Below are 24,034 nucleotides of genomic sequence, written 5' to 3'. Positions count from 1 at the left end.
TAGACAGGCTAGAAGAGGGGACAAAGAATTGGCATGTGGAATACAATGTGGGAAAGTGTAAGGTTATACATTTTGATAGGAAGAATAGAGATGTAGACTATTTACTAAATGGGAAAAAGCTTTAGAAATCTGAAGTACAAAGGGACTTAAGAGTTCTAGTTCAGGATTCTCTTAATGTTAACATGCAGGTTCAGTTGGCAATTAGGAAGACAATTGAAATGTTAGCACTAGAATACAATAGAAAAAATGTAATGCTGAGGCTGTATTAGGCTATGGTCAGACCACATTTGGAATATTGCGAGCTGTTTTGAGACCCCTATCTAAGGAAGGATGTGCCAGAGGGGGTACGGGGGAGGTTCACAAGAATGATTACAGGGATGAAGGGCTTGTCATATGAGGAGCGGTTGAGGACGCAATTGATTTAGAAGGTTGAAGTGGGATCTGATTGAAAATTTACAGAATACTGAGAGGCATGGATAGACTGAACATGGTGAAGCTGTTCTAGTAGGAGAGACTAGGGCCCGAGGACACAACCTCAGAGTGAACGCATGACCCTTTAGAATTGAGTTGAGGAGGAATTTCTTCAGCCAGAGGGTGGTGAATCTATGCAACTCATTGCTGCAGAGGGCTATGGAGGCCAAGTGTTTTATTGTCTGAAACAGAGTCAGATAGGTTCTTGATTAATAAGGGGATCAAGGGTTACAGGGAAAAATCAGGAGAATAGGGTTGAAAAACACCAGTCATGATTGAATGGTAGAGCAGACATGATGGGCCTAATTTTGCTCTTATATCTCAAGGTCTATTGGTGAAAATAGAGTCTTTGAATATTTTTTTAAGGCTGAGTAATCCAGAATTCTCTGCTCTTTTGTTTCAAATTTCCAGCATCCTCAATATTTTGCTTTAATTGAAATCTCTGGTTGCCAGATTGTTCGTGTCTCCTTCCAGGGCAACTGGGGTTTAATCTGAAATGGTGGTGCAGGGTCACCCTCTGTACACTCCGCTTAGTAATGAAATGTCAATGAGATCCCTTCATACCCAGCGGAAGACAGAAGAATCTAAGCATTGAGTGCTTTAGGGCTTTCAAAGATAATAACTCAGCAACATCTTCAAGGGGCATCCTGATCACAACATGAAGCAGCTTCAGCATCATGGCCTCAGGTTATACTCTGCCACAACCTCAACCAACTCGAAGGATAAGAGCAACATATGCAGAGGAACACCACTGTCACCAAATACCCCTCCAAGTTACACACCGTCATAACTCAGAACTCTCTCACCATTGTTTCATTGCCATGGGCCAAAATCAAAAACTTCCATACTTTTACAAGTGCTAGGAAATCTCATGGATTTGAAAAGATAATGTGAGCCAGATGGCATCACTATAGTATGGGTCATAGTTTGCATATTAGCAACTCTACACCTCCTCAATATTGATAATTTTTGTTACTCCCAGATCTCTTCCAGCTTTCAGTGTAACTTCCCTCCAAACAAGTGGCATCCCTCTTGCAATTTAAAACCTTTGTGGTGAGAGTCATGATCTATCACATGCTTTCAACTCCATCCCTGGGTATATTCTGGTGACTTTTTGGTCTTGAGTCTATATAAAGGATAAATATTGGCATGGACACCAGGAAGATCTGATCTTTCTTGAAATACTGACGTGCTGTCTTTTATGTTTGAAGGGGCAGAGAGAGCCACTGTTTAGCATCCTATGTGAAAAGTGTGATCTCTGACAGTGCAGCACTCCCTTAGAACTGCACAAGAGTTAAAAAATCACACAACACCAGGTTATAGTCTAACAGGTTTATTTGGAAGTACCTGTATTAGCTTTCGCAGTACTGCTCCTACATCAGGTAGCTCTGGAGCAGGATCATAAGACACAGAATTAAGAGCAAAAAAATCAGTGTCATGCAATCGAAATGATATTCCTGTACTGAACAAACCTAGATTGCTGTTAAGTCTTTTATCTTTTAGAATGAGTTGCAGATTTTGGTTCATTAATATGTAAATCCCAGAACTTCTTTCAAGTGACATTCTCAAGATGACTTAAGGTTTAATAAAAAAAGGTGGCATCTCAGCTCAGGCCATGTGTGAGGTTAGAGTCTGTCCGTATCCCAATCTTGAGTCAGACTGGCTCTATTTCCAAAGTATGAATCTATAAAATATTACATGGATCAACTGCCTGCATTGATTGCCTGCAGATTGTGTGCTTTTTGAACAAAATAGAATGTATCTGCAATTACAATTCTGTAAATGCAAATTCACCCCATAGACTTATACATGCGTGTTCGTGTATGTGAGGGAGAGGGAAAGAGAGTGTGTTTGTGTGAGTATGTGTGTGAGTGTGAGTGTGAGTGCATGTGAGAGTGTACGTTTGCGTGTGTGCATGCTTGGTAGACTACAGGTGACCCAACCACACTATACACTCTCACACACACATACACTCACACTCTTAAATACTCACACACTCACACAGACCCTCTCTCATACACACACTCTCTCAGACACACACACACATACACCCCCCACACTCATACCCACGCACACCCTCTCACTAGCTTATACTCCGCCACACTCACACACACTTGAGCAAGCACGCACAAAAGCAAACACACACACTCTCACATGCACTCACACTCACACGCGCACACACACACACAAACACACTCTCTCTCTCTCTCCCCCCCCTCACATGTACGCACACACATATAAGTCTATGGGGTGAATTTGCATTTGCAGAATTGTAATTGCAGATACACTCTATTTTGTTCAAAAAAATGCATAATCTGCAGGCAATCAATGCAGGTAGTCAGTCCATGTAACATTTTATAAATTCCTACTTTGCAAATAGAACCAGTCTGATTCAAGATTGGGATAAAGACAGACTCTAACCTTACACCTTTAATGCATTCGAGGAGAAAGTGAGGACTGCAGATGCTGGAGATCAGAGCTGAAAATGTGTTGCTGGAAAAGCGCAGCAGGTCAGCAGCATCCAAGGAACAGGAGAATCGACGTTTCGGGCATAAGCTCTTCTTCAGGAATTGGGCTTATGCCCGAAACGTCGATTCTCCTGTTCCTTGGATGCTGCCTGACCTGCTGCGCTTTTCCAGCAACACATTTTCACCTTTAATGCATTGTCTGAGCTGAGATGTTACCTTTTTAAAAATTAACCCCTAAGTTATCTCAAGAATGTGACTTGAAAGAAGTTCTGAGATGTACATATTAATGGACTGAAACCTGCAACCCATTTTAAAACATGAAATACTTAACAGCAATCTAGGTTTGTTCAATTTATCCTTTCAGCTGCATGACATTGTGGTCTATTGGTATAAATTATGCGTAGTGTTCCACAGCTATCTGATGAAGAACCAGTGCTGTGTAAGCCACTACTTCCAAAATAAACCTGTTGGACTATAACCTGGTGTTGAGTGATTTTTAACTTTGTCCACCCCAGTCCAACACTGGCACCTCCACATCATGCCTGCACAAGAGTGACAGCCTTGATTAACAACAGGACGAAAGAAGAAACGGAAAAATGTGTGGCTGGTGACACTCTTGGACAGTGAAAAAGATAAACAGAGGTTGACAAACTAATGATGTCAGATGGTCAGATCCTTTGCCTTTCACACAATCAGGAGACAGTGAGAACTAATGAAAGGTTCTCACCTGAAACATTGACCTCCTGCTTCTCTGATGATGCCTGACCTGCTGTGCTTTTTCCAGCTCCACACTATCGATTCTTTCACACAATCACCCGAGACTAGAAGTTGGTTCGCGTTCAATGGAAACATTCTTACAAATGGTGGTGCCTTTGTCTCCTGGGCAGCTGTATGGCTTAGGGTTTCAATGGCACATCCTTCCAGATAGAGGGATTCTAGAGGAGAATTGGCTGGTCAATAGGAATTGGGTACATTCAAATTAGGAACAGCAGAAGGCCACTTGGCCCCTCAAGCCTGCTCCACCATTCATAAACCATGGCTAATCTGATTACTCCACATTCTTGCCTATCCCTGATAACCTTCCAGCCCTTTGCTTATCAACAATCCATTTAATTCAGCCTTAACAGTATTCATGGACTCTGCTTCCTGCACCTCCAGGAAGCACCGCACTGACTGGCACCTGCTTGTTGAGACAGCCCAGTCAGTGCTTAGTTGGCTGATCTCAGAGAGGGCAGGACTAGGAACAGCAGGGTAGAGAAAGGGAGGAAATTCAAATAGGGTCCTTGCTCCCAATCACTTCCTAATTACTCCCGTTGGGAATGTGCTAGAATGTGAATGTTGGGTGAAGTCAAGATTGGTTTGTGATGGCTTATATGGTCAAACAGCGTTTCAAGATTGGCTACCCTATAGTAACTAGAGACAAAATAAACTGCAGATGCTGAATCCAAGGTAGGCAAACAGGAGTCTGGAAGAACATAGCAACCCTGATCTGAAGGAGGGTTACACTCAAAACGTTGACTTCTCCACCTCCTGATGCTGCCTGGCCTTGCTGAGTTCTTCCAGCCTCCTGCTGGTCTACCCTGTAATAATGGCCAGTTTGGTCCTGACGCCAGCCATATCCATAAACTACAGGAGGGACTGTGATAGAGACGGTGGTCAGAAGGCAAGTCACGGCTTGTAAAATAAATAACTGAAATATTTTTGCTGCCGTTTACTTTGCTGACCCTGCGAAAGCTACTAAACATTTAGTTAATTGCGGACAGCTTACGGGACATCCTTGACACTGGGGTTTACGTTGTTGTGAAGTAAGACACTGGCTTTAAGACCCAGTGGAGCCCTGAGTCAGGGGCAGGAGTTGGTGTGCCATCTGGGGTGTGTTTCAATCAGACTCAGTGCGAGAGAATTTGTGGAGTTGCACAAGCGGATCCGGTAAGAAAGATCACTCTATATTAGATATTGTGTGGAAGATCCACAAATACAGGCTGATCACTAACTTCGATCCTTCTCTTTGTACTTTCCTGCAGTCTGTGGCACTTTGATGACCTCATAGTCTGACTTTAGACAAAACTTCAAAATCTGCAGCTGCATGTGAACTATCTTTCAGATCTATTTGTTAACTCATTAGAAACTCTTGGGGATTGTACAAATTGACTTTATAGAAGGAGTGAGTGGGAATCCAAGCTGAAGAAAAATGCATTTTGTGCGCTTTTCATTTTTATTCCCCCAGTTAGGATCACCCTGTGAGGTGTGAACTATTCCTGGGCTCAGTCTGGGCTCTAAGTCTGTGACTTTCCTACAGCATTTCATACAAATATAATTTTCCGAAAAAAAAACCTGTTGAATCAAACTTTTTTTAAAAAATAGATGTATATTTTAAGAAGAATGCTTAAAAGAAAACCCAACTCCGAAGTCAAAGCTCTTTGTTCTGTTGGTTTCTGGAGCCTTGGGTTTGTAGAGCTGGAGGTGGGGGAGGTGTGTGTGTGTGTGTGTGGATGGATGGGGAGGGGGTTGGAGGATACACTGTAATTACACCCAGATGTGTGCTCCAGCAACTGCAGATTTGCCAGAACACAGCAGGGACTCCTGCAGAGAAAGCTGAACTGTGAGGCTTCCAAATGACACAGACCTGGCTTGCTGCCCTAGTAAGGGCTGGAATCTCATCCAGTGATCTCCCACAGGATCAACTCCATTTTACCAACAGAGATGCTGCTTCTAAACCATTCCTAATGCGTTTTGCCATCAGTTTGTCAACAAGAATCTCAACACCTTTTAATGTAGCAAAAATGTCCCTACTAGGCCACTATACAGGAGTGTTACTGAACAACGGTTGACATTGAGTCAGTTAGGAAATATTGGATAAGAGGTTACATTCAAAAGGGCATTAACTGGTTATCTGAAAAGGAAGAATGTGCAGAGTTGCAGGGAGGAGGCAGGAAATTAGTCATTCGGCAAGCTGGTACAGACAAGGTGGGTCAAACAGACTCCATCTTCTTTCTGTGTAATAATTGTCACTGATTGTACAGTCAAGGAAATAGGTTTTAAAGGTCATTTTAAAGGAGGGAGAGATACGGAGCACTTTAGGAAAGCAATTACAGATCTTGGAGCACAAACAGCTGAAGACATGGCAGCAATGATGGGGTGAAGGATGCATTGAAGCCAAAACCGTGCAGGGGTCTCACGGATGTTAAATTCTATCAAAACAACACTCTAAACAAGAGGCAGAGGCAGTGACAGAAAATTGCAAATCTTCGTTCAAAAAAATGAGAGTTGGATATGCCTGGCAATTACAAACCCAACAAAAGATTAATGATGATGGCCCAGAAGCTTCTAGAAACAAAAGTCATGGGGAAAATTAACAGGCAAGAACTAATAGAGGAGAGTCAGAGTGGACAAAGGACAGCACAGACAATTAAGGACAAACATGCATCTTGATTTGAGTTTTGATGAAATAACAGGGTGTCAAATTTTGTTTAACAGTACATTCCAGGGAACCACCTTGAGACAAGTTACTGTTGGATAAGGACAGTGATCTGTACGTTGATTTCAAAACGAAGGTTTGGTAAAGCACCACATTAAGCAATTATTAACAACATTTGTGCCCATGCAACAAAAAGGGCAGTAAGAATATAGATATAAAATTATCTGAGGAACAGAAAACAGTTGTGATTTTCTTTTTGCAGAATCAGGGAGGGATACTGTGGTTAGTCGTTATTCAGTCCCAGAACCATTGCTAGGTTTGGTATACATTAATGACTTTAATTTATATATATGTAGCCGTGAGTTATATTTATATATATGTAGGCTATCTGTCCGTATCTTGGATGGCTTCACTATTCAATGATTAAGGGACAATCTCCATCACTACAGTCCCAAAGTTGGAAAGTAATAAGGGTGTAAAATTGATCCCAATTGGTTATGGTCAACTCTAGCTTAGCACAACCATAAGTAGTCACTGACTTTTGTTGGGGTTCAGTCGCATGGAATACACTTCATCTTCACTGAAGTGAGTATTCCTCATGTGTGAGTTTAGACAAATGTGTCTGTGGAATTTGTTTAGAAAGTATTAGAATTGAAACAGATTTTGTGGGTTCCCTCAACTTCTGCTTAGCGGATTTGCCGGGAGTTGGCACTGAATAATTAGATTAGATTAGATGATAAGATTCCCTACAGTGTGGAAACAGGCTCTTCGGCCTAACAAGTCCACACCGACCCTCTGAAGAGTAACCCATCCAGACCCATTTCCCAATTTAGCATGGCCAATTCACCTGACCTGCACATCTTTGGTTTGTGGGAGGAAACTGGAGAACCCGGAGGAAACCCATGCAGACACAGGGAGAATGTGCAAACTCCACACAGACAGTCGCCCAAGGCTGGAATCGAACCCGGGTCCCTGGCTCTGTAAGGCAGCAGTGCTAACCACTGAGCCACCGTGTCGCCCATAAGGAGTGACAACTCTAGCTGATATAATATTCCTCTACCCACCTCCTCAAGCTCAGTACTGTTGTCCTGGCTGAGAGTAGCCTACTTATAGAGTCATAGAGTCATAGAGGTGTACAGCACAGAAACAGGCTCACGTGACTAAATACTGGACACTGGACATGGTGTGATTTCAGGCAGCACAGTGGCTTAATGTTTAGCACTGCTTAGTCTTACAGCACCAGCGACCTGGGTTTGATTCCAGCCTCGGGCGACTGTCTGTGTGGGTTCTTCCTGTATCTTTGTGGGTTTCCTCTGGGTGCTCCATTTTCTTCTCACATTCCAAAGATGTGTAGGTTAGGTGAATTGGCCATGCTAAATTGCTCAGGGATGTGTAGGTTTGGTGCATTATTTAGGGATAAATATAGGATAAAAGGGGAGAAGAATGAGTCTGGGTGGGTTATTCTTCGGAAGGTTGGTGTGGACTTGTTGGGCCAAACGGCCTGTTTCCACACTGTAGGGATTCTAGGATGAAGGAGGTACCCAGTGTATCAATAACAGGAAATTAGGGTTTGTATGCATGTGGCTGGATGATCAGGCAAAACACACAATTTCCCCTTATAACTGCATTAGCTTGCTGTCAAAACAGAAGCAACAACTGTGAGACTCCAAACAATACCAGTGTAATAATTAATCACAGTGTAATCCCTCTTGAATGGAGAAGTGTATCAGATGCAAAGAGAATAGAAACACTGAATATTGTGACAAGGCCAAAGAAATTGATTGTGGAACACAAATCCCATTTCTCTGGCAGCAAGAGTCTGAGGATTACCTGTCCACTGGTGCTAATCACCAATAACTTGCACTTGTTTGTTCACTTTGCTCAGAGCAGGAGATAATGGACACTGGTTTGTTGCATGGGTTGAAGAGAAGGCTCTTTAGAAAGTGGAGGAAGGAGGTTAGATGCAAGAAATTAGGAGCAGAAACAAGTGAACTGGACCCTGGAACCTGCTACAAAGCTCGATAAGATCATGGCCAATCTGGTTGTATTTTGAATTTTGCAAAGCAATTTCAGAGGTGGGGGTCATGTTAGCTAACAGTGACAGAGTAGAGAAAAGGCAGTGGAGGTCAGTGTTGATTAACAAAGGGAATGAGGATAACATTAAAGGGGGTTGCTGAGGAATGATAGCTGAAGTATTCAGAGACAAGAATTGATTGCTAGGTGGACTTGTTGGGTCGAAGGGCCTGTTTCCACACTGTAATGTAATGTAAAAAAAAACAGTTGACACACCGGGGACCGGGCCAACCCAGGTCAAAGTGAGCAGGAATTAACCCATGAAGGCAGAATGTCGAGCAAGACATGGAAACCCTGAGTAGTGCTTCAAAGACAGAAGTTGGGATCTTCTGCAGAAATGCGGGTGCAGATAACAGTAAGCAGGTCGTATAAGCCCATGTGTCCAGGGTCACCCCAATTTATTCATGGTACTCTCTAATGTATTCCTTCCTGAGGAGTTTCTCTCCCTCTCATTGTCTTGCCCCATAAATGTCTGGAGAAGAAGGACGTGATACTGGAATGTCCTGAGGTTTCTGAGGGAGATAGCTCACAAGGCAACAATGGATAGTGTCCTTAGCCTTTAAGCCAGAAGCTTTGGGTGGCAGTTGAATGTAGCTTGTAATGTGACCAGACAAGTTGATTGTCAATTTGCAAATCCTTCCAAATGTCTCTGACAGAGCATAAGAGTGGAAGAGACTGTCAGTGAGCCACAACTGAGTAGTAGGTGCAGTACAGTAGCTGCCTCTCGCATTCAAAGACTCCATGCCTGACCATCCTCCACGATTCCACTGCTGATGATGATGTCCGGGGAGGCAGTGTGATTAGTCTTAGCGTCACCGGTCTGAGTCTGGGACCCTATAGCTCCTTGCTGTGATTCAAACAGCATGGATGTCAGGTCAGGTATGGGTTCAGCTGTATATATACCCCCTACCTCCCATGAGAAGGAATTTGCAGACATTTGCTCATTATTGCTTTAAATAAGCAAATGAAATAAAATTAGGGTAGACAGTGGTACAAAAATGCATGAAGGGCAGGCAGACACAACAACCCCCTCCACTTAATTGAGTATAAATTCCATTAGCTGCCATAGTGTGATCTGAGAATTAGAGAATTAGCCTGGATCTCTGGATTACTAATCCACTGACAATACCACTATATCACCAAATGTGTCACACTTATAGTGACAAATGAGTTTTACCAATGCCTGAAAGACCAAATTATAGCCAGAGTTGTCATTTTCAGGATAATGGGCGAGCAGTGTGTGTGGGTGAGATGTAACCTTTGTATTAACATATGAATAAGATGTGGCTCACCAGAAAACCACAAGTGGATAAGGTGGTCAAGAAGATTTATGGCATGCTTGCTCCATTAGTTGGAGACAAAGTGTGGTGCTGGAAAATTGTGGCACTTATGAAAGGCTTATGCCTGAGATGTTGACTCTCCTGCTTCTTGGATGCTGTCTGACCTGCTGTGCTTTTCCAGCGCTATACTTTTCGACTCTGATCTCTAGCATCTGCAGTCCTTACTTTCTCCATTGGTTAGAGATTAGAATATAAAAATTGGTAAGTCGTGTTACAGCTGTATAGAATGTTCGTCAGGCCACATTTGGAAAATGGTAAACTGTTCTGGTTGCCACACTACCAGAAGGATGTGGAAGCTTTGGAAAGGGAACAGGAATAACTTACCAGGGTGTTGCCTGGCTTGGAGGGCATGAGGGGTGATTGGACAAACATGGTTTGTTTTCACTTAAACATTGGAGGCTGAGGGGTGACCTGATAGAGGTTTACTAAATTATGAGAGGCATGGATAGTCGGAGTCTTTTTCCTAAGGTAAAAATGTCCCTTACTAGAGGATGTGGGTTTAGAATAAAAGGGGGGAATGTTGGAAGGAGATGTGAGAGACAAGTTTGTTGTACAGAAGGTGCCTAGAATACACAGCCAGAGGAGATGGTAGAATCAAGCCACTTATACCTTGTAAACCTACCAAATAAAAGTGGCCAGATTTCAAAAGTTATTTGACAGTGAACGGTTTTGGGAAGTGTCTGAGAGTGAGACACAGCATACGTATAAATGTTTTCTTTTTATCATTTCAAAAATTACTGAGCATCGCTGACACTGTCTAAGAGTTATTCAGCAAACTTTGATTAATGAAGTTATTTGTTTTATGCACAATATTGATACAATTGGGCAGCACAGTGGCACAGTGGTTAGCACTGCTGCCTCATAGCGCCAGAGACCCGGGTTCAACTCCTGCCTCAGGCGACTGTCTGTGTGAAGTTTGCACATTCTCCCCGTGTCTGCGTGGGTTTCCTCCGGGTGCTCTGGTTTCCTCCCACAATCCAAAAATGTGCAGGTTAGGTCAATTGGCTATGCTAAATTGCCTGTAGTGTTAGGTGATGGGGTAAATGTAGGGGAATGGGTCTGGGTGGGTTGCACTTCGGCGGGTCAGTGTGGACTTGTTGGGCCGAAGGGCCTGTTTCCACACTGTAAGTAATCTAATCAAAAAGATACAATAGCAATGTTTGGGAGGCATCTTGACATACATGAATAGGCAGGAAACAGAAGGATACAGGCCGCATAGTGGCAAAAGGTTTTTAGTTTAGAATGACATTATATTTTGGTGTGGGATTGATGGGCTGAAGGGCCTGTTCCTGGGCTGTACTGTTATTTTTTCTTTGTTCCATTTGTTTTGCTGAGGTGATCCTAATTGAACTTAACTGATCTGCTCTATTCCTATGCCCTGTACTTCCAATATTTATTTCCTTTTCCCTTAAATGAAAAGATCACCTCCTCCATATTGCAAAGTATTCTTTGCGCCAATAACTGCATTAGAACTTACTTTTAAGTTTTCTCTTAGTGACCACTTTAAATTGGCATTTTGTCAATGATCACCAACCAGCAAAAATAGTGTTTTTAATCATACAGAGCATGATAGGATAGCAATGATCCTGGTGAGCTTGGAATCCAGCAGTTTGGAGAAATGATCCAGGGACTTAAGTTCAAATCCCACCATGACAGCTGGAAGATTTACATTCATTTAATAAATCAGCTTTTACTTTGAATAAAAGCTAAATCATGGTAATGGTGTCCATGAAACAGCTGGATTATTGCGAAAACACCCTTTACTAAACACCCTTTACGGAAGGAAATATGCCACAGGTATCACATCAATGAGGTTGACTATTACTTGACCTCTGAATTGATTTAGCAAGCCACTCGATTAAATCACATGTCTGCCAACAATTTATAATCGTAACAGGACTGCCGTAGCACAAGGGGTTGTTCATCCCCTACTAAAAACAGTGAATGCTGGTCTTGTCAATGATGCCAGCATCCTGCAAATGAATGAACACAAGGAAATATACAACTCTACATTAAATTTCCTTTTCATTATCCTTGCTGCAATCAATATTGTGCCAGTACAGTGTTGCTCCTGGTTACTAAAGCGTCTTACTCTTGCTGAATGTGTACAATGCATTTTCAGTAATTTTAATCTTCATGCTATTGAGTAGTACCACAAATTTCATAGGCACTGTAATTGTGGCCTAGCTATTGAATTGTACAAACCTATCATTATTTTGTCATCCCCTACTCCATACACATAATTATAAAATTGCTAGAGATCTTTCTTTGTGTATTTATCTACTCATTCTCAGACCTTTGAGGAAACGTATATATAACAGCAACTATACTTTAAAAGTATTTAATTTACTGTAAAACACTTGCCAATATTCAGTGGTCATGAAATGTACTATCATAGTGCAAGTCATTCGTCATGTAGACTGTACGCTTGTGTGTATGTATCTGCGTTCATTGAGTGCATTTCGCTAAACACAGCAATATGTACAAGTCCAATGTCTTGTTCAAAGCACACTGACTCCTAGATTCACATGAAACTTGCCACTGCCCGCTGCTGATGGTGAACACATGGATAATGAATGATGGTTTTGACGAAGAGTCACCAGACTTGAAACATTAACTCTGTTTTCTCCCCATAGATCCTGCCAGACCTGCTGAGTTTCGCCAGCAATTTCTGTTTTTGTTTTACATGGATAATTACATTCAGCATCATAGGGTAGTTGATGTGAGTGGCTCCTGACTTCCTGCAACAGCCAACAGAGTGGCATAGATAGCAGTTTGCTCACAATGTAATACCCTTGTCCTCTTTGTTATTCAATTGAATCATTTATATTGCTGTGACCAAATTAGGCCTTCTGCTGTACATCCAAACCATGGCATTCAAAAATTAGAGGGGGAAAAAATAGATTGACTTTGTGTTTGGGAAGCAATTGCAGCTTTTGTCTGATGCTGTTTCAGAGTATAGCTATCGGGCATTGGTATGCACTGTGTGTGGTACACATGGGAATTGTGTTGCCAGACTGAGGGAGGAAGGAATGGAGGCACTTGAGCTTTCAATTGTCTCCTTTTGTTTGGTTCTGTTTGAGTGCACTTAATGGGGAGTTAGGCAGATTGTTCCCTGGTTTCAGTTTATAGCTGTAAACAGTGAGGAATCTCAATGGGAGCAGCTTGATCAAATCCATTCTGTGCAATTCTCAGTCATTTTCCTGCTAACATCTCCCTATCTGTTTGTCCATGATAGTGTGCGTGGAATTCTAACGACCCAAAAAGCAGATCTTGGTTGCAGACATGGCTGCAAGAGCCGCCTGCCTTGTACTTCTCTGCCTGCCTGGTGAGTACAAAAGCATGACGCAGTGTCAAAAATACTTAGACTGAACAACTGGAATTTCTCCTGAATGCATTTTTTATCTTGAATTCTCTCATTTTCTCCTCAATTTGCTCATCTAGTTGATTCTAGGTTGGCACTTCAGGTAGGGGTAGCATAGTGGCTCAGTGGTTAGCACTACTGCCTCACAGTGCCAGGATCCCGGGTTTGATTCCAGCCTCGGGTGACTGTCTGTGTGGAGTTTGCCCATTCTCTCCCTGTCTACGTGGGTTTCCTCCGGGTGCTCTGGCTTCCTCCCACAAGCCAAAGATGTGCAGGTTAGGTGAATTGGCCATGCTAAATTGCCCATATGTTCAGGGATATGTAGGTTAGGTGCATTATTCAGGGGTAAATGTAGAGTAATAGGGTAGGGGGAATGGGTCTGGGTGGGTTACTCTTCGGAGGGTTATTGTGGGCTTTTTGGGCCAAACAGCCTGTTTCCACACTGTAGGGATTCTGTGATTTTTCTTCTATGATTCAGATGGCTTAGGGACTTCCTGGATAGGTGACGAAAAATCTACTCTGTTCTGGTCCTGATCTGTCCTGTATCATCTGTGGATGGATCTGGAATCAGGATGGGAGAGAATCCAATTGGAATGTCCTCATGGTTACATGGAAACTTGTAAGTGAGGCTAATTTTGGCAGGAGATCCAGAGAACTCCTGATTGGCTGTTGCATGGGACTGTACCCCAAGAAGATGTTGACACACTCGGACTGCAAGAGGAAAATTGTTCTGAAAAATAGGTTTTGTCAAAAGCGTGGGTATATTCCAGATCAAGGTGATGTTGCATTAAAGATATTTCCAATTATGTTTCAGCTTTCACCATCAGTTTAGATTAGATTAGTTACAGTGTGGAAACAGGCCCTTCAGCCCAACAAGTCCACACCGACCCTCTGAAGAGCAACCGACCCAGACCCATTCCCCTAATTTAGCATGGCCAATTCAACTAACCTGCACATCTTTGGATTGTGGGAGGAAACCAGAGCAAACCCACGTAGACACGGGGAGAATGTGTAAATTCCACACAGACAGTTGCCTGAGGTGGGAATTGAACCCATGTCTCTGGTGCTGTGAGGCAGCAGTGCTAACCACTGTGCCACCGTGCACCGGAAACAATCAGAATAGTTTCTGTTCTTTGATTTGGATTGCACACTATTATGGGAAAAGGTCTTTCCTGCTACAAAAAGTCATGAGGACTTGTTGACAAAAGATGTTAGGCACAGAGTTGGATCTGTAATACTTGGTCCAGATTTTTAATTAGGAAGGAAATCAAGGGTTATAGGAAAAAGGCAGGAAAGTGGAGTTGAGGATCATCATGAATGGCAGAACAGACTTGATGGGCTGAGTGGCCTACTTCTCCTCCTATGTCTCATGGTCTTAATCAGGGTAGGGGGTTTCTTTTGAGGAGTAGCCCCACGTTGGTTGGAGTTGGAACATCCCTGACAAGGTGACAGGAGCAAATCACTGGGATCTTTCTGTGGAGTGATCTATCCTTCAGTAAGCCTAATGGTGTGACCCCTGGTACAATTGTGTCTTTGCCCCTGATGAAACCATCATAAAATTCAGCCTCATTGTTACTTGCTGTGCTGCCTCACCAGACTGCCTACAAGTGAAGGGTATACAAACATGGAGCCAATTCAGCATTCCAGGAAGCCTCTCCCGCAATGAGTAAATGTAGACCTGAAGATAAGAAGAGTGCAGCCACCATCAAGGTTGAAGAGGAGAGACAATGATGAAGAATAGTGGATCCCAGTGCGTGTTTTTAAAAAGCTGCAGGTGATGGAAGAAAAGGAAGGAAAACATTACGAAAGGAGTCCCACAGCTTTGAAATGTTGGGAAAAAGTAGGTTGGAATAAGATAAAGTGAGATTTCAACACATTGAGAATATGGGGTGAGAAAGATCATCTAGGAGCAACAGGAAAGTGAGGTTTAGAAGAAAACTGATTGTAAATGGTCTTGATAAAATAGAGGGATAAAGAAAGATTGTAGAGTAGTGGTAGATCTTGATTCTACATAATAGTGTGAATTGGTTAATAGAAATTTTGGGGCCCCTTCTAGATTTCTCCAAATTTCCATTGACTTCAAGACAGAAGGTAAGTGGTTGAAGTAATGATCAGTTCTCGAAATTTATGCTTTAATTTAGCCTTGTCGAGAAGTTGAAGTAAATTGAATATGTTATTGCTATCCCACCAACTGTTTCATCTTTGCAGTGATGCTTCACGGTCAGTTTGATGATCTGCCGGAACCTCCCCTGTACCCTCTACAGCCACAGTATGGACAATATGACAGCCTTACAGGTAAGACCCGCTCGTTTTTATCACCAGATTCTAAATGCTGATGGAATGTGAATACTGTGTGGTTACGTATTCATTATTTTAGTGTTTTCATGAATGTACAGGGTTTCAATTCCACTTCCAGCACAGCATCAGAGCACGAATAAGGAAATTTCCAGCCTTTATATCGTACACTATTACTTAGTGATGTTGGCTACAGTACCTCCCACATCTGTAGCTTCTCTAACTGTACATCTCACTGTAACCATAGAGGGGTGAAGCATGGCATCAGGTACAAGCCCAAGTCTGATCGGGTACAAATTTCAGCAGATTTCACCCAAGAGAGTCACCACTTGTCAGGATTGATCAGTGAGAGAGATTTCCAAATACAGAGGAAACTCGATTGTCCGAACATCGATTGTCCACATTTCGGATTATCTGAACAAAATCACAAGGTCCTCATGCTTGGCTAAACTGTGTTATCTGGCATTCAATTATCCGAATATTTGGTTATCCGAAGAAAATACTCCCTGCCCGTGTCGTTCGGATAATTGAGGTTCCTCTGTACTGAGATGGATGGGGCTTGTGTTTAACTCCACATACAATAAGTTTGAACATAAGGGTGTGATTTTTCTGAGACACTTCACAGCACATTAGTAGAATACAAATGGCACAAGAAAATGTTTCAAATAGGAGAATTGGGTCATTGACATGCTTCCTTGAGTTCCATAGATTTTTGAACTTTGCTACAATTTATTTGTTAAATTTCACTTCCAGTTGGTCAAATGAAGATCAGTGGTGCTGCAGTTCTGGGTTTACTGGTTTTATAGTCTGGAAAACTGAATCTGAGATTGATCCATTACAGTTAAAAAAAATACGAGGTTTCTGAGCCTGAAAAGTCCAGAATTTGAATAGCGACTTGCATTTGGGAAACCCATATTTTTCCTTCATTCTGCTCACAGATGCTGACTTAGCTTCAGCCAGATTTTGCCCCTTTCCACCCCCTTTCTGCAGTCGACAGAGTCTCAGGAGCAGGTATATAATGTGTCCTTCAGGCACACATTATCAGAGAGCAGAGGAGCAACATGACATGGGCTAACGGCTGCATTTAAGGATGCTGCAGTCACCCAGATGTTATTCCAGTCTTACACCCCATAGAAGACACAAGCTGCATCTCATGAGCTTGTTCCTGGTTAGTTTAATAACGTACCCATATTTTATTTATGAGGTGCTACGTGTAGGAAGGCCAGAGGCTTGACATATGCTGTTGCCTTAAATCAACAGGTAGGTGAACCTCAGCTATGTATACTCTGCTGAGCTTTTGACACCACTGATCAATGGGATGACCGATCTAATGGCAGTCATCAAAACCAGAGAGACAGCTGCACCCATCAATAGGAGGTAATTGTCATAGAGGACGTTGGCTATTTTGTCTCTCCTAATGTTCTCAGAGCTGTTGTCCATGCTTTGGAGTAGGTAGATTTACTGAGTGGTCCCAGGTTTGTTGGTATTGAATGGGGTGATGGTAGAACCTGCTGCAGATTTCCTTAAAGTGACACATGACTCCATCGGGAGCAGCACTGCATAGAAACCCTCCCTGATGTTGCTGCACAGTTTGAGAGTCACACCTATCAGTCCCTGCTCTGAGCTTGCATCTGCATCCCTTTGTTTGGGTGTGGATTCTGAGACCTCCAATTCCAAAACCATTAGCAACTCTAAAAACTTTGGTCCCAGTCTTCACTGTAAAGGTTCAATGTTTGTGCCTAATCGTTAGTCCTCAAGATGCCGTGAGCTCTGAAAAATCAGTACATCCTCTCCAACCCAATGTAATTGATCTGGGATGATCAATGTTTGAAATGTTGCCTTGAAGTAAAGAAGCAAATGGTACAAGAGGGTGAGCTGGAGAGAACTCAGGCAGATGTTCTAAGCAGGAACAACTCATAGCTGGCTTTCAATGCACCATTGCCACCCTCAGCATCAACAAATGGCCTTTTTATCATTATTATCAAGAAGGTTCACAACTAAGATGATTTCAGGTCTCTACCTCCTTCTCATCTTTGCCATTTACCTACCAAATGCCCCCCATGTCCTGCTTGTCCCATTGCTGTATTGGATCTGCAACAAGTAAGGTAACAAGCTAAATATAGTAGAGTATCATTTCTCTGGGATTAAGGAGTTTCAGCAGAGGTAAAAGGTGTAGAATTACACAAAAGGGTTCCTCATCTCCCACCATAGCATTTGCAGAGAGCACGAGTGAAATTGTCCATTTCTGCTGTTTCTCTGGCGTTTCTCGCAATGTTACGACAGGAGACCAACGACCCTCCCCATGGAAATCATGGGCTTTAGGTTGTTGGTTAAACATAGTAAGAAGGCACATCATTATGCCTGTGTTTTTTTAACAAAAGGACATTTATGACCTGACAATGATGACTGTTCTTTTCTCTTTTCTCCAGGTGGCGAAGAATATAGTCCAGATTTTGATTATACTGGTAAGGATTGGAATTGTACTTTGATTTACATCAAATAGCTTCTCCTGGCACAAGATAATGGACTTGGAATACTGTGCATGTACACTACTCCACGCCAGTGTTCTACACTCAAGAGTTCAGTTCAACAGTGACAGCCTCAATGTCAGAGATAAACTCCATAACTGCAGTTTATATAATTAGCAATTTGTTTTTAAACACCCTTCTCAGCTGAACCTTGTTTTTTATTCTTTATTCTTTCATGGGATATGAGCTTCACTAACAGGGTGCTTATTGCCTACTCTTTATTGCCGTTGAACTGAGGCCAGGTCAGGGGGCAATTAAGGATCAACCACATTTCTCGGAGAATGGAGTCACTAGGCCTGACTAGGTAAGAACAGCTAATTTTCTTTGAAGAAAAGTTAGTAAAACAAATGGGTTTGTAAACAATAAACACTGCTGGTTGACATGGTCATCATTACTAAGACCAGATTTAGTCATGAATTGAATTGAAATTCCACCAGCTACTACATGGGATTCAAACCCATGTCTCCAGACCATTAGTCTGTGCCTCCTCATTGCCAATCCAGTGGCATTCCCACTCTGCCGCCATCTTCCTGATTGCCTTAATGAAAAATGTACTTTTCTCCTTGAGTCTTTATTTCCCTGCTTCTGAACTGTGGAAGAGCATGCCTGGTGCAGCTGCAACACAAGATCACATTCACGCCTAACAGCAAAAGTTTCATTCTTCAGAAGTGAGCAGTCTCACAACCAAAGAAGCTCTGCAGTTCTGACTCAAATAGTCATGAAGGGTGGTGAACAATGAAAACACTAACTGCAGGAGGAAGCTTCACCACTATTCCCTTCCTCAATGACTTGGGAGCCCAGCCTGAGAGTGCAAAAGTGAAGCATTTGCAAACGTCTTCAGGCAGAGGAGCTAAACGTATGATCTGCTGCAGGTTCCTCCTGATGCTGTTGTCATCACAGAAGCAAGATTTCATCAATTCGATGTACTCCATGTGAATATCAGGAAATGGCTGAGCGTATTGGACACTGTAAAGGCAATGGGCCCTGACAACATCCTGGCTGAAATGCTGGAGACTTGTGCTACAGAACCGGCCGTGCCTTAGCCAAGCTGTTCCAACATTACTGCAACATCAACCCCAACAATGTGGAAATTTGCCCAGGTATGTCCTTTCTATAAAATGCAAGAGAAATTGAATCTGGTCAATTACCACATACCCCATCAATACTTTCAAACATCTGCAAGTTGATAAAAAGCATCAGTTCAATGTTATCACACAACATTTACTCTGCAAGAAATTGTCCACCGCTGCTATGTTGGGGTTCTGCCAGGACCATTCAGACTTCATTAGAATCTTTGATCTAAAAAAGGCAGAAAAAAAGCTGAATTCAAAAGAAAGGTGAGATGAGACCGATTGCTGTTGCCATCAAAGCAACATTTCACCAAGTATGATGCTAATAGGCCTTAGCAAAACTAAAGTCAATGGGAATTGGTGGAAAATTCTATACTGCCAGGAACCATTGCGAACATAAAAGAAGTTTGGTGGTGGTTGTTGGAGGTCAATTATCTCAGACTAGGGCATTGCTGCAGGAGTTCCTTAGGGTAGTTTTGCAAGGTCAAAGAAATACTCATAAAATTTCAGCACTTGAAGTCCAATTGCAATAGTGAAGTGGTGTCTTTATTATGGATGTGGGGAGCAAATGCTGGGCAATCTGAATGCTTCTGCACCAAGGTTAAAAGGAGCAGAGTTTATATATGTTTTCACTAACAGTTACAACTCAATAGTATTAGGTAGGCAAAGGCTACAGCACAATGGTCTCTGATGGACTGGTAATTATATTATAGTACAGTAATTATAATGCAGAGACCTGGTACTGCCTTTTTGGAGACAGTAAGCAATGTGTGTGTATTCTGCATAAAAGGTTTACAGAGATGCATTGATGTGAATCAGGACCATCAGAGAGTGTGACAGTAGTCTTCTCCATTTCTTAATTATGTTATCATTTGCATTGTTTATGAGTTCCCCATTTCTGAATCAGGTCATCCTATGTTGTTGTGTATGCTTTGCCACCCTAGCTGCTGACTGGCATTCCGAAATAAGTCCAAATTTTGCACTTTTGGTATCATGGGCCCAACCTGCTGCTTTGTCAATGACCTTTCTTCCAACATAAGATCGTGAATAGTTTGTTGATTACAAAGGGTTCTATTCCATTTGCAAGTCTTCTGTGCCCTCTTTCAGCAAGTCAAGGACAACACTTGGGTTTGGGTTGCTACATGGCACGTAACATTTGTGTCGTACAAAGTGCCTATTATCATTGAATCATGCACCATTGACATCCTGGGGTGGAATCACCCATTTGCCAGAAATGTAACTGGATCATCCACTATGGCTGTAATAACAAGTCAGAAGCTAGGAATTTTGCAGTGAGTAAACTTCCTGAATCCCAAAAGCCTGTCCACTGCCTACAAGGTACATGTTAGAGCTAATAGAATACTTACCACTTGCTTGAGTACAGTTCCAAAAACACTCCACATCAACATTCAGGATAAAGTGACCCTTTGATGGCAACCCAACCACAATCTTTAAATATTCACACCCTGTATCATCAGTTTGTACTATCTACCACATGCACTGCAGCAATTTGTCAAGCCTCCTTCAACAGCACCTTCCTACAGGAAATCTAATTGCTGTTCCTTCACTGTCACTGGGTCAAAATCCTGACACTCCCTCTCTGAAATATTGAAGATGTGCCAACACCATATGAACTGCAGCATTTCAAGAATTGGCTCACTGCCATGTGCTGAAGGGCAGTTGGGGCTGGGGATGAGAAACACTCGCCTTGCCAATCATGCTGACATCCTGTGAATGAATTTTTGTTAAAAAATCTTTTTAAGAGGCTGGGCTGAAATTCAGACTCACTCCTTGTGAGATGAGGGATTTACTGGAACGTGCTTGTCTCCCTATGCTCTCGTGAAAATGGTACATTCCTTTCCTTGCTCACTGCACATCAGATAACACAGGCAAAGAAATTATGTCGAATTTTCACAAACAAGGCCCAATTTTCATACCTGTTTACAAAGCAACAAATTGTTGGAGCTGATTTTCAGCCGGCAATGATTAAGGAACTTCTCAAAGTTCTTTTTTTTCCACATATTGACTGGAAATCTGAAGGGGGGGAGAAGAGGCACACGAGCAGGGAAGTGGAACTGGGATAAGTGGGGAATGTAGCATTGGCTCTTGAGCTAAGGAAGGCCACAAGACAGGATAGTTCTGTCAGAGGCAAGATGGCAAGACCTGTCAAGGTGCTGGGGGCCTTGTGAAGGGAGACTGGAGCAGTTTGGCTGGGAGATTGTGGCGGGGGCTGGGGGTGGGGGGCAGGGGGGGGGCGAGGCGGTGAAGGAGAATAAAGGATTGAACTGAAAGAATGCGAGGAACATTCGCAGCGAGCTGGGTATGTGCCAGTAGATATTAGTGTGGTGCAATTGGGTCCAGCTGTTTCTCGGTCTGCATTTCTTCTTTGTTAATAGTTGTGGCATGGTCCGAGCTGCATCTGGACAGCATCGCAGTTGTTTACACTATTGTCAAGCATTGCCCAGGGGAATCCTGTGTAAATGAGTATGGAGCCTGTACACAGCCATCAGTGTCAAGGGAAAACAGTATTGGCAACATCGTGCACAGTGCGTGTCAGTGAAATAAGTTCCGCATGGGCCCAAAAGTTGGGTTTTCCTCCCCACACCCCTTCTTTCCTGATGGAACAAATTAAATATGCAGTTTATAGCATCTTTCACAATCTGGGGATCCATCAATTACGTATTTTTTTGAAGTACAGTCACTTGTGTAATCTGGGTATTGTCACACTGGTTACAAATTCCCTCAGTGTCTCCGCAGTGCAGTCAAAAATTATAGAAAAAAAATAGCTGAGCTGAGCCTAGATCCTAATCCCAGAGCTAAAATGAGTCCCACAGCAAGAGCAACAAGTCCCATCTTCACAGTGAGGCTACCCTCCATCAAATTGTGTTGCAATGCCACTGTGCTAAATGGAAAAAAAAACTTTTCAACTTAAAACAGGGCATCCTTGATGTGCTGTGGACTATCAGCAGTAGCTGAATTGAACTCAACCATAATTTGTAACTTCAAGGCTCAGTATATCTCTCGTGCCACCATTACCATCAAATCAAAGGATCAACCCTGATTCAATGAAGAGTGCAGCAGGGCATGCCAGGACCAGCACCAGGCATGCCCAAGAATAAGGTGACACTACAACACAGGACTACACTCATGCACACAATGGAAACAGCATCCAGTAGGTGGCTAAGCAATCTCACAATCAACAGTTTAGATCTATACTCTCTACATCCACTTGTGAATGATAGTGGATAATTAAAAAATGGATAGGAGGTGGAGGTTCCATAAGTATCGCCAACCTTAATGATGGGGTGTCTGCCACATCAAAAAATTAGGTTGAAGCATTCGCAGCAATCTTCAGCCAGAAGTGCCAAGTGTATGATCCATCTCAACCTCCTCCAGAGGTCTCAAGCATTATAGATGCCAGTCTTCAGCCAATTCGATTCACTCCACATGATATCAAGAAACAGCTGGAGACACTGGATATTACAAAGACTATTGGCCCTGACAATATTCCGGCAATAGTGATGAAGATTGTGATCCAGAACTAGCCGTGCTCCAAGCTAGGTTGTTCCTGCAGAGCTACAACACGGACGTTTACTTGAAAATACGGAAGATTGCCCACGTATGTCCTGTGTCTAAAAAGCAGGACAAATCCAACCCAACCAATGACCGCCCTGTCAGTCTCTTTTCAATCTTCAACAAAGTGACGGAAGGTATCATTAATAATGCTATCAAGCAGCGTTGATATAGGAATAATCTATTACTGACACGCAGTTGGGATCAACCTGGGCCATTCAGGTTCTGACCTCAGTATAAACATGAACAAAAGAGCTGAATTCCAGAGGTGAGGTGATAGTTACTGTCCTTGACGTCAAAGCCAAATTTGACTGAGTATGGCATCAAGGAGCTGGAGTAAAATTGAAGTCAGTTAAAATTGGGGCAGAATGCTCTCTACTGGTCGAAATCATGGCGAATACAGAGAAAGTCTTTGCGGTTGTGGGAGTTTGGTCATCTCAAGCTCCATGACATCTCTGAAGATATTCCTCAGGATAGTGTTGTAGGCCCTACCATCTCCAGCTGCTTGAACAATGACCTTCCCTCCATCAAAAGTTCAAAAGTGCAAAAGTACAGATGCTTGCTGTGGATTGCACAATGTTCATCACAATTCACAACCCTTCAGAAGTATCCGCATGCAGCAATACCTGGGCAACATTCAGGCTTGGGCTGAAAAATGGCAAGTGACATTCATGTCACATGAGTTCCAGGCAATGACTGTCTCCAACAATAGAGAATCTAAGCATCAGCCCTTAACATTCAATGGTGTTACCATCGCTGAATCCCACATTATCAATACCACAGGAGTTTTGCCATTGACCAGAAACTGAAATGGGCCAGACATAGAAATACTGTAGCCAAAAGAGCAGGTCAGAGGCTAGGAATTCTGCAGTGAGTAACTCACCTCCTGACTCCTCCCTGCCTCTCCACCATCTACAGGGCACAAAACATGAGTGTGATCAAATATTCCCCACTTGTCTAACTGAGTGCAGCTCTTTCAACACAAAAGAAGTTTGACACCATTCAGGACAAAGCAGCCTGTTTGATTTGGAACCCATCTATTACCTTCAACATTCATTCTTTTTACCATCAATACACAGTGTGTACCATCCACAAGTGCACTGCAGTAACTCACCAAGACTCCTCAGAGAGAAACATCGAAACCTGTGACCTCAACCTAAAAGGGCAGCATATATAGGAACACTACCACCTACAATGTCACACATCATCTTGCTGTTGAACTGTATTGTTATTTGTTCACTGTCCATGAGTCAAAATGATGGATCTCTCTTCCTAAAAGCATTGCGGAAGTACCTACACCCCACAGACTGTGGGTGTACAAAACACCAACACACTACCACCTTCTCAATGCAGTTAGGGATGGGCAATAAATGCTGGCTCAGCCAGTAACACTTGTATCCCATGACAAATAAAAAACAACCAAAGTTGGGAGAA

General features: G+C 42.7%; 1 protein-coding gene across 1 annotated transcript in view; it reads left to right on the top strand.

Annotated features, from left to right (window-relative positions):
* Positions 1–4,731: 4,731 nt before the first annotated feature.
* Positions 4,732–24,034, top strand: part of mfap2 (microfibril associated protein 2) — a 49,143-nt gene continuing 29,840 nt past the window's right edge. The window contains exons 1-4 of the mRNA XM_043675438.2: positions 4,732–4,868; positions 13,009–13,098; positions 15,343–15,429; positions 17,859–17,894. Coding sequence (XP_043531373.1) covers positions 13,056–13,098; positions 15,343–15,429; positions 17,859–17,894 — 166 coding nt within the window. The 5' untranslated portion in view covers positions 4,732–4,868; positions 13,009–13,055. The remainder of the gene's footprint in view (positions 4,869–13,008; positions 13,099–15,342; positions 15,430–17,858; positions 17,895–24,034) is intronic.

This window comes from Chiloscyllium plagiosum, unplaced genomic scaffold (assembly GCF_037043375.1).
Source record: "Chiloscyllium plagiosum isolate Xiang-an unplaced genomic scaffold, Cpla_swu_hap1 HiC_scaffold_37, whole genome shotgun sequence".
Classification (NCBI taxonomy): Eukaryota; Metazoa; Chordata; class Chondrichthyes; order Orectolobiformes; family Hemiscylliidae; genus Chiloscyllium; species Chiloscyllium plagiosum.
Note: the sequence above shows the minus strand (reverse complement) of the source record. Positions and strands in the feature narration are given on the sequence as shown.